The sequence below is a fragment of the Zeus faber genome, assembly GCF_960531495.2.
Source record: "Zeus faber genome assembly, chromosome: 7".
Classification (NCBI taxonomy): domain Eukaryota; kingdom Metazoa; phylum Chordata; class Actinopteri; order Zeiformes; family Zeidae; genus Zeus; species Zeus faber.
This window is the reverse complement of record NC_137203.1, coordinates 31,673,467-31,690,488: the sequence shown is the minus strand read 5'-3', so window position 1 is coordinate 31,690,488 and position 17,022 is coordinate 31,673,467. Positions and strand designations below refer to the sequence as shown.

Sequence of the window (17,022 nt, the reverse complement as noted above, 5' to 3'; positions counted from 1 at the left end):
CATCGGGGAATTGTTTTCAAAGAGACAAATTGGTACAATCTCTGAATGAGCCATCGTCGATGCTGGTCGTGGTCATTTAAAATATCTGTGGAACTACACTGCCCTCTAGTGGGATGACCCAGACACAGCCACAGTGTATGCACTTGTGATGGGTACCTCTTTAATGGCCTGCCACTTTAACACATTATCCTGACTGATAATGCCGTCTGCCACATTGATGAATTGCTGGCTGAGCTCTTCAGCGCTGGCCCGACTGCAGTTGCCCTCCGCTGGCACGTCGGCAGGGACGTCAGCTGCCAAGGAGAGCAGCTGGATCAGGGACAGCATGTCGCTTGGCTGCAGCGCCTCCCGTCCAGTTTCCTCCAAGGCCTGTCTGGACAGGTTGAGCAGAGTGGATGCCTGGTCCCAGACCAGCTGCCCTGGCTGCCGCTCCCTAGGTGCAGCCTGAGTGGAAAAAAAGTAAGATGACTAAATATAATCGGTATAATCTCTATCTATCTAGAGTATCTATCTAGGGAGGTGGGCGCACTGGGGCGCGTTTGGGCCCGGGGGAAGGGGTCCACGTGGATACTCCCCGGCCTGCTGCGCCCCTGGATTGACCGGTCAAAACTCATACTCAGCACATACACCACACAATAGACCGAGGGCTTGCGGGATGGCGGCGTGCAGGCTATGTGGGCAGGGATGCGGCGGGCAGCTGCCATCCTGCCTGTCACGCTCCTGCCCAAGCGTGCTTCTTGTCAGGGTCTGCGAGACAGGAGGGGTGCGAGTGATTTGGGTTCGACTTGCCTGAAGGACTCACACCCCCAGCCCCGCAATTTTAACTGCAATTACCAACAGCACACATTGAGCACTGGGGTTTTCCAGGGTGGCCGGTCACTGGTGGGTTGGGGTGGGAGCGTGGTTGGCCGGGGGGCGGTCAGGTGGGCCCCTCCTCCCGGCCTCGCTGGAGTCCTGACGGCTTGGCCTGGTGGCTTGAGATGTGCTGCGACCTGGCGGGGCTGCGGAGAGCACCGCTGGGTGCCTTCTGGGGCCCCTGGGGGGACCTCTTGTCGTTGTGGGTGCGGGTTGGGGCGTGGGGGGGCGGCTGTTGGCCTTTTGCTTCTGCGGCAGGGCCTCTCTGCGGCGTGCGCCCCGGGTGCTGGGGGTGGCCGAGGGCCTGTATACCTGCCGGGGGGGGGGGGGGGGGGGGTGCCCTGCGCTGGGCACACGCTGCTACATGTATGGGCACTTGGCACTCACGCCGGGCAGGGCGCCTGGTCGGCTGCGGTGGGGCGGGCCTTGTGCAGGGAGTGGGTGGGCATGGGGGTCTTGCCGGCCCGCCCATGGGGTGGGCGGCTCGGGCTGGGTGTCGGTCTGTCACCATGGGGCCGTGATCCGGGCCCGCGGTCCGTGCCTTGTGCCCATGGCCTGGGTTCTGTGCCGGCGGCTGCGTCTTGTGCCTGCGCCCGTGGGTTGGTTGTATGTGTGCGCCCCTGGGGCGCAGGGCCTCCTTGTGCTCCCTGGGACTTGGTCATGCTCCTCGGGCTGGGCGCAGGAGTTGCTCGACGGCCCTCTGGCTTCTCTGGGGGCCCAGGGGTCTTCTGTGGCCACAGGGCGGGGTACCCAGGGATCTCCTGCAGCCGGGGGTTGACCACGGGGCTGTGGAGTTCGGGGGGCTTCGGGGCCCTTGCGCTGCCTGGAGGCGCCGCAACATAATACCGACCTTCTACACCAGTACCAAGGGGGATAAGTCATGTACACTCACCGGTGGACATCTTACACACACACACACACACACACACTTGCACGCACGCACACTTGCACGCACGCACCCCTGCTTGGAGTGCACCCCAGCAACCGGGGTGCTTTCCTCTCCTTTCCTCCCTCATTTACTGCCATAACTTTGACAGGAAGAGACCACGTGACCAGTTGTAGTTCCAGTTTTCCTGGACCTAATTCAGTTTTTCAATATATGTTATCATCCAATGTTCATGTTTTTGTGTAGATGTTGTTTGGTTCTATGTTTAATTTGTCTCACCGTGGTGATTCTCCCCCTCTTGGAGTAGTGACCAGTGGTTTATAGACCCAAACATGATGAATAGTTCTCCAAAGAGGGGGGTTGGTGGTCGCTCTTCATAACCAAAAACTTGAACTCCACTTGCAGGCTAACTCTGTCCTGGATGCAAATGGCATACAAATACTCTGTCTTGTATGCCCAGCATGCTGACAGCACAGGTAAAAAAATAAAAAATAAAATAAAAAAATAGAGTATCTATCTACAGTATCTATCTATCTATCTATCTATCTATCTATCTATCTATCTATCTATCTATCTATCTATCTATCTATCTATCTATCTACCTATCTACCTATCTATCTATCTATCTATCTGATTCTTTACCTGAGTTTTGTTGGACAGTTTTGTCAAACGCTCCATAAAAGGACTGGATTCCGCATTCGTGGCCTCACTCAGCTCCTTCATCTTGAGGTAGCGCTCTGCAGCACAGAAATCAGCGGAACTTAAACATCACAGCACAATGCCTCACACTCCTTTGATACAAAGATACAAAATTGTACCTACAACGTTTATGCTGGAAATAATTGAATTCTCTTAGTTTTTAGAGAAATCCTGCAAGCAAATTAAGTTTAAAGTTACCTTAATTGGTGTTATGCTTATATGTTTGAAGATATAAATATGTATATTCCTGAATTTCCTCTCCTGGAATCATTCAAGTCACATTTTATGTCAAATCTGAAAGAAATATTATTCAGGCTGTCAGGCTATTTGGATACCGAGGATGTTTTCTGTAAACCCTTACAGAAAAATATTTTAGTAATCTAAAATATTTTTTCTTGAGGGTCAATACAACAACAAGGAAGAACAGGTTATGCAAAACAGTGTGTTAAAAATCACAAAATGTAAAGTATACCCTGACCTTGAATTTTAGGGCCAAACCATCCTAGCCCTACTTTTAAACAAATTTTGTTTTTCATTAAATTTGATTTCCTAACATCTTCCTGTTCAGTGTTTACAGAGGTCTATAAAATGAGTCCTCTATTATGGCTCTACTAATTCCACACTGTGTTCAGTTTTGGGTAAAGCAGGTTCTGTCCCTGCATCTTAAATGGCATCCTACATACAACATATATACACAATGTAGTTATTTCATACTAATTTCACCCTTAATAAGAATAATAACAGATACTTTATCAAGTAGTGATGAGGAAATGACTTAAAAAAAAACAACTTTACTAAAAAAGTTGTTTTTGCCCTGCATATTTCGGGTTTCTGGCGCATTGTGGGTTTTTTGAGCTGTAATAGACAATAGCATTAATAAATAACTAATAAATCTAGGAAGCTGGATTTGATGAAAGACAACAACCTCTCCATATATGGAGGTAAAGGAGAGTTTCTTTCTTTCTTTCTTTCTTTCTTTCTTTCTTTCTTTCTTTCTTTCTTTCTTTCTTTCTTTCTTTCTTTCTCTCTCTCACCCCTGCTGCTGATGCAGATGAAGGCCAGCGGCTGGGTGCAGTCAGCCACTCCGTACAGAGGGTGGTGCTGTTCTGACCAGCCATCCAGTGTCCTGCAGCCCACCAGCTCTGCTCCCTGCTTCTGTGACTGGAGTGCTGCTCTCACAGACGCACACACGCATTCAACAAGCGCGCGCCCACACACACACACACACACACACACACACACACACACACACACACACACACACACACACACACACACACACACACACACACACACACACACACACACACAGACAAAATCAACCACAGGAAATACTGTATGTAGTATGTGAGTATGTATTTCAAAGTTAAAATAAAATTATGCTGGTCAAATTTAAAAATAAATATATAGAAAAAAATGGTGTATTGTATTTCAGTGGTATTCAATTGGCATTAATTCAAGATATTGTAATATCGTCATGTAGATCATTTTTTTAAATCTAATAAAGCCATGTAGCCACTGAGTGTTTTGGGTTTAAAAGGCATTGAAAAGATACTGGATGCCAAAACCTGGCTAAATTTGGTTCAAAACTGAATTTAGTCAACATCCATGCTTGGACACGCATAAAAGCCGCTATTTCAATGTACTCTGATTGACTATTTATTCATAATAGTTGTTCAAGTATATATTTATAACATATGTTTCTGTTATTTTGCATAAATAAAATAAAGCTGACCTACATTCATATCAGTGATTCGTAAATGAGCGCTCGGTTCTCAATTAAAATTTCAACTGTAATTAGACCAAGCGACCTGAATAAATGATGTCTGGCTCTCACTGGGTAAGGGCTAGAAACATATAACTGAAAAACACAAGTCCAAGAATATCCATGAAAAACATTTTGACTGATACTGTACTTTTTCACAGGAAGAAGCACACCTTCCTGTTTGTTGTGTCTTATGTTAGCGTGGGTGTATCCAAAAGATCTGATTTACAGAACCCTGAAAACACTGGTGAAATGCATAGTTTGACACTGTAACAGTGCGGTAAGCTTTTCCATAGTAAAGCATTCAGTGACGTTGTGCTGTAAACAGTTATAAATGACTGTAACCAACATTTTAATACAGTCTTGGTTGAAAAATGCCAAACCCATGCTTTAATTTATATAGGGGAGCAGCTTCTCTAATATGTTCCTGTTTTCCAATATCCCGTATTATATAAAGAAAATTACTATAAAATTTGAAATGTTGTTACGGTTAGAGCCCTAGGCCTTCCCCCACACTGCAGTCTTGGCATCCCCTCCAGCCTTCCCTGTCTCTTGCCCTCCTGCCCGGTCACCTTCCCATGTCTCACACTATCCGGGTTAAATGACGAACCTCTTTGGGATGGGGGATTGTTCTGAATGATTTGGCAGCCTATGAGGTAGCCGAGGAGGAAGATGGGATCATTGGGTGGATTAGTGTAAGATAATGACCCCATCCTTTTTGGATGTGAACAGGGACACAGAATCAAGGCTGCATCCAAAAACCTCAATGGATTAAAGTCATTTATAAATTATGATGGATCAAAGTAAAATTAATCAACAAAGATGGGATAGTCTTAGAGCAATCGGACCCTTAAGTGAGGATCCAACTCAGGCCATTTTGTGGGCTTAAATAATGCATAGCCAACCTTAATAGCAGCAGGTTGAACAAGAACCCACTTGTACCTTGAACCCTGTTGTCAGTAGACCCGCGACCAATTGTATTCACCAGGATACATTGATTAAAATGAACCAGAGAAGGAAGTTGAACGCATATTGCAATTATAAATAGATCTTGGAATGTTAGGTGCTGTATCTTTGGTGCAATTGCTTGTCAAAAGTGAAGACTGAATTCAATTCATCATAACATCAACGTTTAAAGGCATGCCTGAGAAAAACTACAACAATATTAAATATGCAAAACATTCTGGAGCTGGCCTGACTATAATGTGAGCTTCCTTATATAGACTTGGGGGTTTGGAGTGTGGCCATTTATTATTATTATTTTTTTATCCAATTCTTAAGTGTCTTCAGTGTCATGTTAAGGATGAGCCCTTACCTGGACAAAACAGCATGGCCTCTACTTCTTTGACCACTGGGTGGATGCTGACGCTGTCAACGCTCCAGTGGAAGAGCACTTCCTGGGGCAGTGGTGAACAGGCATTCAGCACTCGAAGCTGCCACCCCTCTAAGCAGACATTCCACGCATTCAGGTCAGTGATGTTCCCGACAAAAGGCTCCGTGAAATTCCCACCGAATGAGTCCTGGTCTTGACCCAGGATGAGTATACCATTGCCATGGATGTCTCTGGGTGTGTCCGTCCCTGATCCTGTGTCCCTGCGCTCCGCGTCCACATAAATGGCCCATCGGCCGTCACTCCGGCGCCAGGTGACACACAGGTGGTGCCACGCCCCGTCGTTGGGGAAAGAAGCCTTGTACGGCCGGTGCTGCCCATGGATGATGAGGGCCAGCAGGATGCGTCCATTCCTGTCCACCTGTCCACGCAGCTGAAACTCGTTTGTGAAGACAGGTGCCGCATATGAGAAGATGGTGGACACCTCTTCCCACTCGGGATCCCACTGGATGCGCACACAAACGCTCACCGCCAACATGGCGGGGAAGGAGGCGTTGACACGCGCAAAGCCCTCATGGGATTCCCTTGGGAAGTTGAGCGCTGAAAATTGCAAATCTGAGCAAAGGCAACATTGTGGATTTATTCTACGGGAGCAGCCGAAAGAGGAAGAAGAAGACATAAGCAATGCAATGCATGCAATATACTGTACGTTTTTAAAACTTTGTTTCCTCTGCATGAACCAGTGCCCAGAGCCAAATAGCACTTTTCAAACTTTTGAAAACAACGTAAATATATAATTTTGCTAACCAGACAAGAAACTTTTGTAAGCCTAGAAAACTTGCATGTGGTAAAAATCAATTTATGGCACAGGCCAAGTGGGATTTTTGGGATTGAGTGCCTCAATTTTGTGTTTGCTGCAGGTGCACCAGTTGATGAATGCTAAATGCTCCTAAATTGGACGTGTGTTCCTGTTCATGTTGATTTGCACTGGTAGACGCCCTGTCAACACTATTAAAGGCATGAATACTTAAAATCTTTGTACAATGGCATATTTAAGTGCTCCAATGAAAGCCAGCTTTGTTTTTATCATATGTTCATAAGGTCTACAACTGTAACCTACTGAAACGTTTTGTTGTTAACATGAGCTTTGGTCCTACTGTAATTGCATTAATATAAAGAATAAGACATTCTAAGTTCAGGCCATGCCAGCGGAATGCCTCATATAAGATTCCGAGGAGCAACTCAATACAAATATCATCCTTGTGTGTCCCACACACAAGTGTCTCACACTTTTTCATGCTCATAGTCATGGAAATAATCTGTTGTCCGACTTTTTTCGTGATACAAACAACAAAATTTAAACCAATACATTTGAATGGGGATATTTTCTCAAGGTTGATATCATACAGGCTTGTGGCTTCTACAGGAGCAAAAACAAATTAGTATATACATATACATAATATTTACGCAATTATTTCTGAACCTTTGAAACCTAATGCTAACCTACCATAACCCTAACTGTACAAACTACCAAAAAAACAAACAAAAAATACACAATTCTGCACCATTTTGTTATGCATCTTGATGCAATTGCCTCATAGGTTAGGTAGTTATATTATTATAAACCTAAAAACAAAAAGAAGGTATGTAAGTAAAATAAATCCAACTCATCCAGGGGGGTGCCAAGTGTGGATTACAAGACCATTCATAATCTAAACTGGAATAAAATCAGATTTTACTTTTTTGGAGAACAAAACCAAAGACATTTCTGGAAAGGTCTCAGCTTGTATGTTAGCATATGTAAGTTTAACACATTTCAGTGGACCTCAAACTGAGATATTGACCTTTGAACCCTGACCAGAGGTCACCTTTGAAGCCCTGTATCTCCTGTTATTGAAAGGTCAACAGTTTTGGACAGCTCTGGACATGTACTTTTAGAGGGCTGGTCGTGTCAATAGGGGGCGCCACTTAAATTGGCCTAACATATAATTCAGGGCTTTGCAAATTACACATGTAAATTCTGACAACACAGGTATATTTTCCTACCAAATGAACCCCTATTTACACATGCATGTCATTTTTTTTCATTTGTAGGTTTATAATAATAGAACTTCTTTACCCATGAGGCAATTGCATCAAGATGCATAACATGGTGTAGAATTTTAGTTCTTGTAGTTTTTATGGTTAGGGTTAAGCGTTAAGTTTTCAAACGTTTATATACTGTTAAATTGTATTAATGAATGAGAGTCATACAGAGGGTATGACCCTACACCCCTATTCTCGCACATTCTTGATTTAATAGTCCACTTACACTGTTTGGCAATCGCTAGAGGAACTGAGGCAGGCTTGGTGATGTCGCGGATCCAGATGGGAGCGTGGAGTCCAGCCAGCCTGTGCAGCTCCAGCGCGCCCTCCTGGTCCTCTGACTGACCCACTGCGGTGAGGGAACTAAACTGGGCTCTGCAGAAGGCGTCAGCCCCGGAGAAGGGAAGAGACTCGTTCACCAGCTGAAAGGCCCAGTCTGCCGTGAGATGGACCAGGTGTCTGTCCTCTGGAGGTGAGAACCAAGAAAACAAGCAGGATCCATGCAATCGTGCTTCTCAATGAAACTTTGCAAAGTGAAGAGTGGTTTCAACCCCTGGTTTGAGCCTCGCTCCACTCACTGCACAATTTAGAAACATGCCAAGAAGTGGGTGAGGAGTGGGGGTCAGGAGGGGAGCTTGCTGTGGTTTCAGACACTGCAGGGCGGTTGGTGGGCATTGGGCAGAAGAAAAAAGTCAGTCTTCAAAGAAAAAAGGTGTGACATGGTGGAAGCTACATCAGCATCCACCATCAACCATTAGATGGTGTGATGATCCACATTTACTATATGTAATGCAGATTTAATCACATTTGTAAGGAAATGTTAATATTATGACAAGGATTGATGTCTTTCATTAAAGAACAGTCATACAGTATAGTCAACATATTTTCTGGCTATTAAATGAACCCTTAAAAGTAACAGGTGAATCACTCACCGCGGGAAGTCCCCATCAAACTGTCCGGCCCCGCGTGCTTTGGCTCGGCCACACCCAGCACCTTGAGTAGAGAAAGTTTATCCCCACGAAAAATGGAATGAATCAATAATAATAATAATAATAATAATAATAATAATAGTAATAATAATAATAATAATAATAATAATAACAATACATGCAAATATAAAGATATATTATTATTTTCTGCAGATAAATAAGAAGTAAGATTAAGCAAAGGACCAGATTCTTTACCGCCGTGTGCAACAGCATGAATCCGGTGAGCAAGGCGCCGGTCATCTTAAAGTAGCCGAAAAAAAAAAATAAAATATATATATATATATGTATAAACACACTTAGTAGAAAATAATTTCCATCGGATGCAAACGGTCTGTTGATTCCTCAATGGAAACCGGTTCAGTCAAGAGTCTTTTCGGAGCGATAATTCCTCTCGATTTTTTTTTGCCTCGGAAAAAACAAAACAAAAACAAACCAAAACCAAAACCAAAAACAACAAACACAACCAAAGTGCAGGAGAGGATCAATTGTATCAATTGAGTATTGATAGTGTCGTGTTTTCCTCCGTAGCCCCCATCCCTCCCCACGCACGCACCCCCGCGCATCTAGAGCGTCCCAGTTTTACTCCGAGGTAAGGAGCTCAAACCCCCCCCCCCCCCCCTCTCTCTCTCTCTCTCTCTCTCTCTCTCTCTCTCTCTCTCTCTCTCTCTCTCTCGCTCTCTCTCTCGCTCTCTCTCTCTCTCTCTCTCTCTCTCTCTCTCTCTCTCTCTCTCTCTCTCTCTCTCTCTCTCTCTCTCTCTCTCTCTCTCTCTCTCTCTCTCTCTCTCTCTCTCTCTCTTGCTCTCTCTCTCTCTCTCTCTCTCTCTGTCTGTCTGTGACTGATCTGGACTTTTCCAGTAACAGCATCTCCAAAGGAGGGGTCCAGCAGTGGTCCACACCAACCCCCATGCAGTACGAAGCCAGCATGCTTTGTCATGCAAATATGGACATTTATCTCTATTCCTTTTTTTTGTTTCCTTTTTATTTCCTTTCTTTCTTTTAAGAACCCTTCTTACGCAAGCGGTGTCAAACATTTAAAAAGAGGAGTTCATCAAAAGCAGCAGGCAACTTTACCACCTGCGCTGTCATTTATTTTAGGGGGCCCTTTCTGTGAGGGGATGAGTTAATTTAGAAGTTAAGTTAAACTTTTTTACTGTGTGTTCTTCACGCACCATAAAATATTGTCAGCGCACATGCAACGAGTCTGTACTGTATAGTAAACCTCAAGGAAAGCTATTTGCATGCTTTTACAACTACGCCACGCTGTCACTAATGAAGTGACTGTGAGGTGTCTTGCAAGACTTAGTAAATCTTGGCGCTTTTAAACACAGACACGCGCACGTGCACATGCACGCACACACGTACTTCTGTGCACGGTCCGTGACATCACTAATGCCCAGTGTACACTGATCTGTTCAAAGAGGGACCAAGACAAAAGACCACCATTAGTATTCCCCCAAGGCGTCACAAGTCGTTCCTTGCACCAAGTCATTCTTTGCACTTGCACTAAGTCCTAATCCCAGAATGCAGGTGCCTCGACAGCCTCCCTGTCTCTGCCTGCCTGTCTGTCTGTCTGTCTGTCTGTCTGTCTCTCTCTCTCAGCTACTCTCACCCCAGCCTATCAAAGTGGCAATCCATAAAATCGTCTATGTTGGAGAATTACACTACAAATCCCTGAAGACGGTCAAATGTTTTTTGCCATTTGAGGTCGTGGGGATATACTTTCCTCTGAGGTTGCGTTTGGTTCTTTTTTTGAATGTTGGTCCATATCCACAGTATATCCAAAAGGTAGATGACGAAAGGGTTGTTTCCTCCAAATATAATATAGTTCTAAACTAAACATTAATCCAAAGTTGAAGCATATTTCCAATGCTTCCAATACTGTCTTCTGGAACTTGCCTTGGATTCAGGAAGCTCCGCCCCCAGCGCAGTGGTGTAGGGCAGTGGCAAAAATATGCCATCACCATCTCAGTGTAACTGCTGTTTAACCCTGAATAAGGAGAATTTAGAACTTGAGAGCCGGAATACCAACCTTCCCTCCATCAGGGTGGATGAGAGATTTTTGGACACGCTCCCTATAGCATCCCAAACCACTTAAGCCTCCCGGCTGGAAATGTCCACCCCTTGGCCACCCCAGCTACTGAGACAAGTGGGCAATGTCATCTGATGATGCCTGTAAAAGATCCGAAGAAAACCCGTGACCACACTTGGAGCCAAGCCAAAAACTACGGCACACTGATAATCCCCGTGTCATGGTCCAATGTCCCATTTCGTAGGGGAAGGGGAATACGCTTCAGCTGCCTCGTGCCTGAAGAGGAGCTGAGGCTCTAAAATCCGTTTTCGGCACTGGATGAGCCGGATCATTCCACTGCGGCGACCGGATCAGGCAGCAATCCTGCGCCTTGCATCGTGGGTGTATGGCTGTTCCTTTTCTGGGTGCCTCTCTGTTAGACCCATGGCCTCCCAGCGCCACTAGAGGCCGCTCTTTCCCCATCTGCAGCTCCCTCCTTGAGCCAATTTCACACACCTGGGATCAATTACCTTCATCACTCACACAGTATTTAGCTCCCCAGTCACTCATTGCCAGACTGTCAACTAGCTTACCCGAGTTGTACTGGCACTGGCCTTGTTCCTAGTTCCTAGTTCCTAGTTCCTAGTTCCTAGCTCCTAGCTCCTAGCTCCTAGCGCTTGTTTCAAGTCCCTAGCTTATGTCTCCTTGTTTCGTCTTCCCCTTACCTGCTTATCTCCTCTCGTCGACCCAGTCTGTCCGTCCCTCTCCATCCAGCCCTGTTCCCAGTCCATCCACCCGGATCCTGTACCCCTCCTCCCGGTCATCATCATCCCTGCCCAGCCCTGCTCCATCCCTACAGGACCGGGTCCCCCCAGCCATCTCCACTGTGTGGGCTAATAAACATCCTTTGTCTGCCTCCCGTCTCTCTGTGTCGTGCGTTTGGGTCCCTTCTAGCTCCGGTCGTGACAGTACGGTCTGGCCCTAAAACATGGACCCAGCCGACACAGAGGGGCTCCGCCGCACACTCCAGATCCAAGGAGTGTTGCTTGGTCAACATGACCACGCCCTCAGGGACCTCGCGGACCACATCTGGACCATCTCGGTGGCCGTCAGCAGCCTGCAGATTCCTTTGGCTCCCGTGGCCCCCCCCCTCCTCCGGCCCTCCCTCCACCAGGGCTCCCAGTGCCCCCCTCGTCCCCTGGGAGCCCCATGTTTTGGCTCCGGCGATTTCGGCACCTGCCGCGCCTTCCTTGTGCTTTGCGCGATGGTTTTCCAGCATCAGCCATCGTGGTACGCCTCCGATGGCGCCCGCATCGCATTCCTCATCTCCTGCCTGAGAGGGGCGGCTCTCGGCTGGGGTTCCGCAGTTTGGAGTCAGGGGGGCACCGAGAGTCTCTCCTATGATCTGTTCACCTGCAAAATGAGAAGAGTCTTCGATCACCCAGTTCGCGGCAAGGAGGCCGCCAGAAGACTCCTCTCCCTCCTCCAGGTTCCCCGTAGCCTCGCCTCCCTCGTCGTCGAGTTACGGACACAAGCCGCAGAAAGCGGCTGGAATGACGGAGCCCTGCAGGACGTGTTTCAGCCTGCCCTGAACGATGAGTTGCGGGACGAGTTGGTGCGGTGGGATGAGCCCACGGACCTGGACCAACTGGTAGATACCGCCATCCGCCTGGACAACTGGCTACGGGAGCGCCGGCACGAGAGGGAGGGGGCGAGACTACAGCCCGTGCCTCCCGCCACACCCTGGTCTCCAGCGCCCACTACTCTCGGGCGCCGACGAAGTCCCCCAACTTACTCTGATGCCGAGCCTATGCAACTCGGTCGCTCCCGGATCTCCCCCGAGGAGCGAGCCCGCCGCATACAGACCGGTGCCTGTCTGTATTCCGCCATCTGGGACACATCCGAGCCACCTACCAGGTCCGGCCGGGAGAGGGCAACTTCTCTGTATGGTTACGTTCCGGTCAATCCAGCTCCAACCCTCTCTCCCGTCCTCTGCTCCCAGCTACCCTCTCATGGGGGGTATAACACTCTCTTCCTCCGCTCTCATAAATTCCGGGGCGGATGCGAATTTTCTTGACCTGGGACTAGCACGCCAGCTGGGGCTGACACCCGTCCCTCTTCCCAAACCGCTCGAGGTCAAGGGGCTTACCGGGTCACATCTGACCCGGATTACCCACCAGATGGCCCCCCTCGAGCTGCTACTCTCCGGCAACCACAGTGAGTCCTTGAGGTTCTTCCTCATCCATTCCCCACTGAACCCCCTGGTCCTAGGGTACCCCTGGCTCCGGACCCACAACCCTCAGGTGGACTGATGCTCGGGTAGCATGAGCGCCTGGAGCACACACTGCCACGCCCACTGCCTCCGCTCGGCCTCTACCCCGCCACTGGACGCCCTGCCGGCGGTCCCGACCTGTCCTCGGTTCCATCACAATATCTGGACCTGGGCCCTGTTTTCAGAAAGCAAGGCGCGCTGTCCCTACCACCTCATCTTCCCTACGACTGCGCAATCAGCCTCCTGTCAGGCACCCCCCTCCCCTGCAGTCGCCTGTATAACGTCTCCCGGCCCGAACAGGAGTCCATGGAGACCTACATCCGCGACTCTCTCGCCGCCGGGATCATTCGCCCCTCGTCGTCTCCGCTGGGCGCAGGGTTCTTCTTCATCGCCAAGAAGGACAAGATCCTCCGTCCCTGCATTGACTTCAGGGGACTCAACGACATCACAGTCAAGAACAATACCCCTTGCCCCTGATGGACTCAGCCTTCGTCCCCATCCGGGGTGCCACCCACTTCTCCAAACTCGATCTCCGCAACGCCTACCACCTGGTCCGCATCCGCAAAGGGGACGACTGGAAGACTGCATTCAACACCCCGCTCGGACACTTTGAATATCTGGTAATGCCTTTCGGTCTGTCAAATTCCCCCAGCGGTCTTCCAATCTCTAATTAACGATGTCCTCTGGGACATGCTCAACTCGTTTGTCTTTGTGTACCTCGATGACATCTTGATTTTTTCCAAATGCCTCTCCGACCACATAAGACACGTACGCCTGGTGCTGCAGCGGCTCCTGGAGAGCCGTCTGTTCGTCAAGGCCGAGAAGTGTGTCTTTCATGTTCCGTCCGTTCCCTTCCTAGGATTCATCATTGGCTGAGGGAGGTTGGGGATGTACCCCAAGAAAGTGGCCGCCGTGATAGAGTGGCCAACCCCAGCCAATAGGAAGCAACTCCAACGTTTCCTCGGTTTTGAAAACTTCTACCGGCGCTTCATCGGAAACTTGAGCCGTATCGCTGCTCCCCTCTCAGCCCCTAGCTCCACCGCAGTGGGCCTCAAATGGACCCCCGCGGTCGAGGCCGCATTCCTCGACCTCAGAAGCCACTTTTTGTCGGCCCCAGTCTTGGCCCAGCCCGACGCCGACCTCCAGTTCGTGGTACAGGTGGACACTTCGGACACGGGGGTAGGAGCCCCATCTGAAGCTCCCTCCTTGAGCCAATTTCACACACCTGGGATCAATTACCTTCATCACTCACACAGTATTTATTCGACAGCTCCCCAGTCACTCATTGCCAGACCGTTAACTAGCTTACCCGAGTTGTGCAGCTACTGGCCTAGTTCCTAGTTCCTAGTTCCTAGTTCCTAGCTCCTAGCGCTTGTTTCAAGTCCCTAGCTTATGTCACCTTGTTTCGTCTTCCCCTTACCTGCTTGTCTCCTCTCGTCAACCAAGTGTGTCCATCCCTCTCCATCCAGCCCGGTTAACCTGCTTGTCTCCGCTCGTCGACCAAGGCTGTCCGTCCCTCTCCATTCAGCCCAGTCCCCGTCTCTCCACCCGTATCCTTGACCCCTCCTCCCGGTCATCATCATCCCTGCCCAGCCCTGCTCCATGCCTACCTGACCAGGTCCCCCCGGCCATCTCCACCGTGTGGGCTAATAAACTTCCTTCGGCTGCCTCCCGTCTCTCTGTGTTGTGCGTTTGGGTCCCTCCGCTTACACCATCTGGGCAGATTTCCTGAGAGAAGCCCTGCCGCATCTCCAACACAGGCCCTCCCTCCACCCTTGTTGTCAGCTTATCCGTGGTACGGCACTTGTTTCGGACATCAACTCATCCATTGCGTCCAGAGTTCAGGATCACCTGACCGCATCTACAATCATCGCTCAATGTGTCTAATGACATCAGACTCGAGCAAACTGAAAAACTGGAGGCTAGTTTTAAAACCCTTATAAACACACTACTTGCTGAAAATGTAGGCATAGGTGTAATGCTGGCTGCAATAATTTAGCTAACATCTTACTAAAAACCTTGATCCATACAAAGTAAGAAATAGATAATCAATAATGCACTTTTAAATGTAAGGTCAGTCACTCACAAATCGTTTTTTAATCAATGATTTTATCGCTGCAATGAAATATAATGTGTCTTGTGGGAACCTGGCTTTAAGCGTGATGGCACTGCAACTCTTGTTGAAACTTGTCCTCCTAACCATAAGTTCTTTCAATCAGTAAGACAGGACCAAAGATGGGGTGGTAAAGCTGGTTAGGCAGATTTTCATCTTTTGAATTTCTTACCATTGTGCTCAAAGCAGAGTTAGATGTGCTCATTTTAACTCTATACAGACCACCTAAGCAATCCTCAGGGATTGTTCTTGAATTTTCTGAGCTTATGTCTATTATTCTTATTAGTTATGACTGAATAATCCTCATTGGGGATAGAAATATTCGCCATATCAATAATAGTACTGACTCAAAGGCTATGGAATTTATGAATCTCTTAGATAGTCTAATGTAGGATTAACACAACACGTCACTGAAGCTACCCATCGACCGGGTAATATACTTGACCTCGTAGTATCACAAGGGATAAGCATCAATTACTGTGTTCTTTGATGCTCTGTTAAATACTGTACATCTAGTAGCAAAATACAATTTACAATTCAAAAATGGCACTTAGATACCACACCAGAATAAACATTTTCTGAATTTGCAAACTCCTTTGATCCATGTAATGTACACTGTTCGATAAATGAAATGGTTGATGCCTTAAATAGCAACTTAAGTAATGCAATGGACAGCATTGCACGAGTTAAGATTAAAAAGAGGTCATATAATAAAATTCACCATAGATAAATAACACCTTGCGAGCCTAAGAGATTGTGTAGAACCGCTGAACAGGCAGGGAGAAAAACTAAACTAGAGATTCACCGCAGCATTTTGAAAGAGTGCATTTCTACCTATAACAATGCTATCTGCACTGAGAGAAGAATCCACTTTTCAACGATCAGTGCAGACAATTGCAGCAACTCTAGGGTACTGTGCTCAACTATTGACTGATTATAATAATGGCTCACATTATTAGCCTGGCTTCTGCCTCAAAATGTGAAGAATTTTGTTCTTTAACAACAGCAACTATTAGAGCTGGTATTGTCAGAAACACTAGTAACCTATATGATCTGCCCTGTAACAGGCCGGAAATTATGAGGAACTTTAGTAGCATATCTGATGCCAAACTCTGTAAAATTGTAAGAAACGGTAAACCTTTAACTTGTTTTCTTGATCCTATCCCTACAAATAAAATAAAAGAAAACACGTCTCTGACACATCTCTTGAGACTGGTATATTCCCCAACGCATTTAATACTGCTGTTGTGAAACCGCTACTGAAGAAACCAAATCTAGCCTATAGTATGCTCAAACTTGTCCTTCAGGAGCAAGATGCTTGAAAACATAATTTTTAATCAACTAAACAACTTTTTTAAATGAAAACAGTATTCTAGAGAAGTTCCAGGCAGGTTTTAAATCGAATTATAGTACAGAGATGGCTCTAACTAAAATAATCAATGATGTTTGACTCAGTACTGCTGCAAACAAGGTCTCTTATTCTCTTAGATTTGAGTGCTGCAACTGACACAAATGACCACGGCATTCTACTCAATCGTCTAGAAAACTCGGTTGATCTCTCTGAATGTGCTCTTAACTTGCTCCAAACATACAATTTTATATTAGAGAGACAATTTTATATTCAAAAACAGATATCAAAGAAATATGACATATCGTTTGGTGTTTCACAATGAAGCTGTCTTGGTCCACTTCTTTTTTCATTATATGCTACAACTAGGTAATATCATCAGAGAAGACAATGTTAACATTCACAGCTATGCTGATGCTGCAAAATAATACATTTCTGTGGAGCAGAATGACGTAACGGGACGTACCTTATGCTGCCTGACTACCTGTCTGTCCGCAGTTAATCAGTGGACGAGGAATAACGTTTTTTATTTAAATGAAGATAAGACAGAAATACTCTTAGTTGGCCCCAAAGCCAAAAGAGGTTAGGGAATTTAGGTCATCAGAATAAAATGGAAGTAACAAGTCTATAACTATTGCCAAAGTACGGCAGTTTTTTACTCAACAGGATGTT

At 47.0% G+C, this 17,022-nt stretch overlaps 1 protein-coding gene across 1 annotated transcript in view; it reads right to left on the bottom strand.

Moving 5' to 3' along the window:
- The window catches only part of adgrd2 (adhesion G protein-coupled receptor D2), a gene marked incomplete at both ends in the record, with an annotated part of 30,428 nt that extends 18,532 nt beyond the window's left edge, over positions 1 to 11,896 (bottom strand). Inside the window, 7 exons of the mRNA XM_080004329.1 lie at positions 157 to 444; positions 2,384 to 2,478; positions 3,475 to 3,609; positions 5,521 to 6,150; positions 7,847 to 8,086; positions 8,553 to 8,613; positions 11,621 to 11,896. Of these exons, the coding sequence (XP_079860455.1) occupies positions 157 to 444; positions 2,384 to 2,478; positions 3,475 to 3,609; positions 5,521 to 6,150; positions 7,847 to 8,086; positions 8,553 to 8,613; positions 11,621 to 11,896 (1,725 nt within the window). The remainder of the gene's footprint in view (positions 1 to 156; positions 445 to 2,383; positions 2,479 to 3,474; positions 3,610 to 5,520; positions 6,151 to 7,846; positions 8,087 to 8,552; positions 8,614 to 11,620) is intronic.
- Positions 11,897 to 17,022: the final 5,126 nt, after the last annotated feature.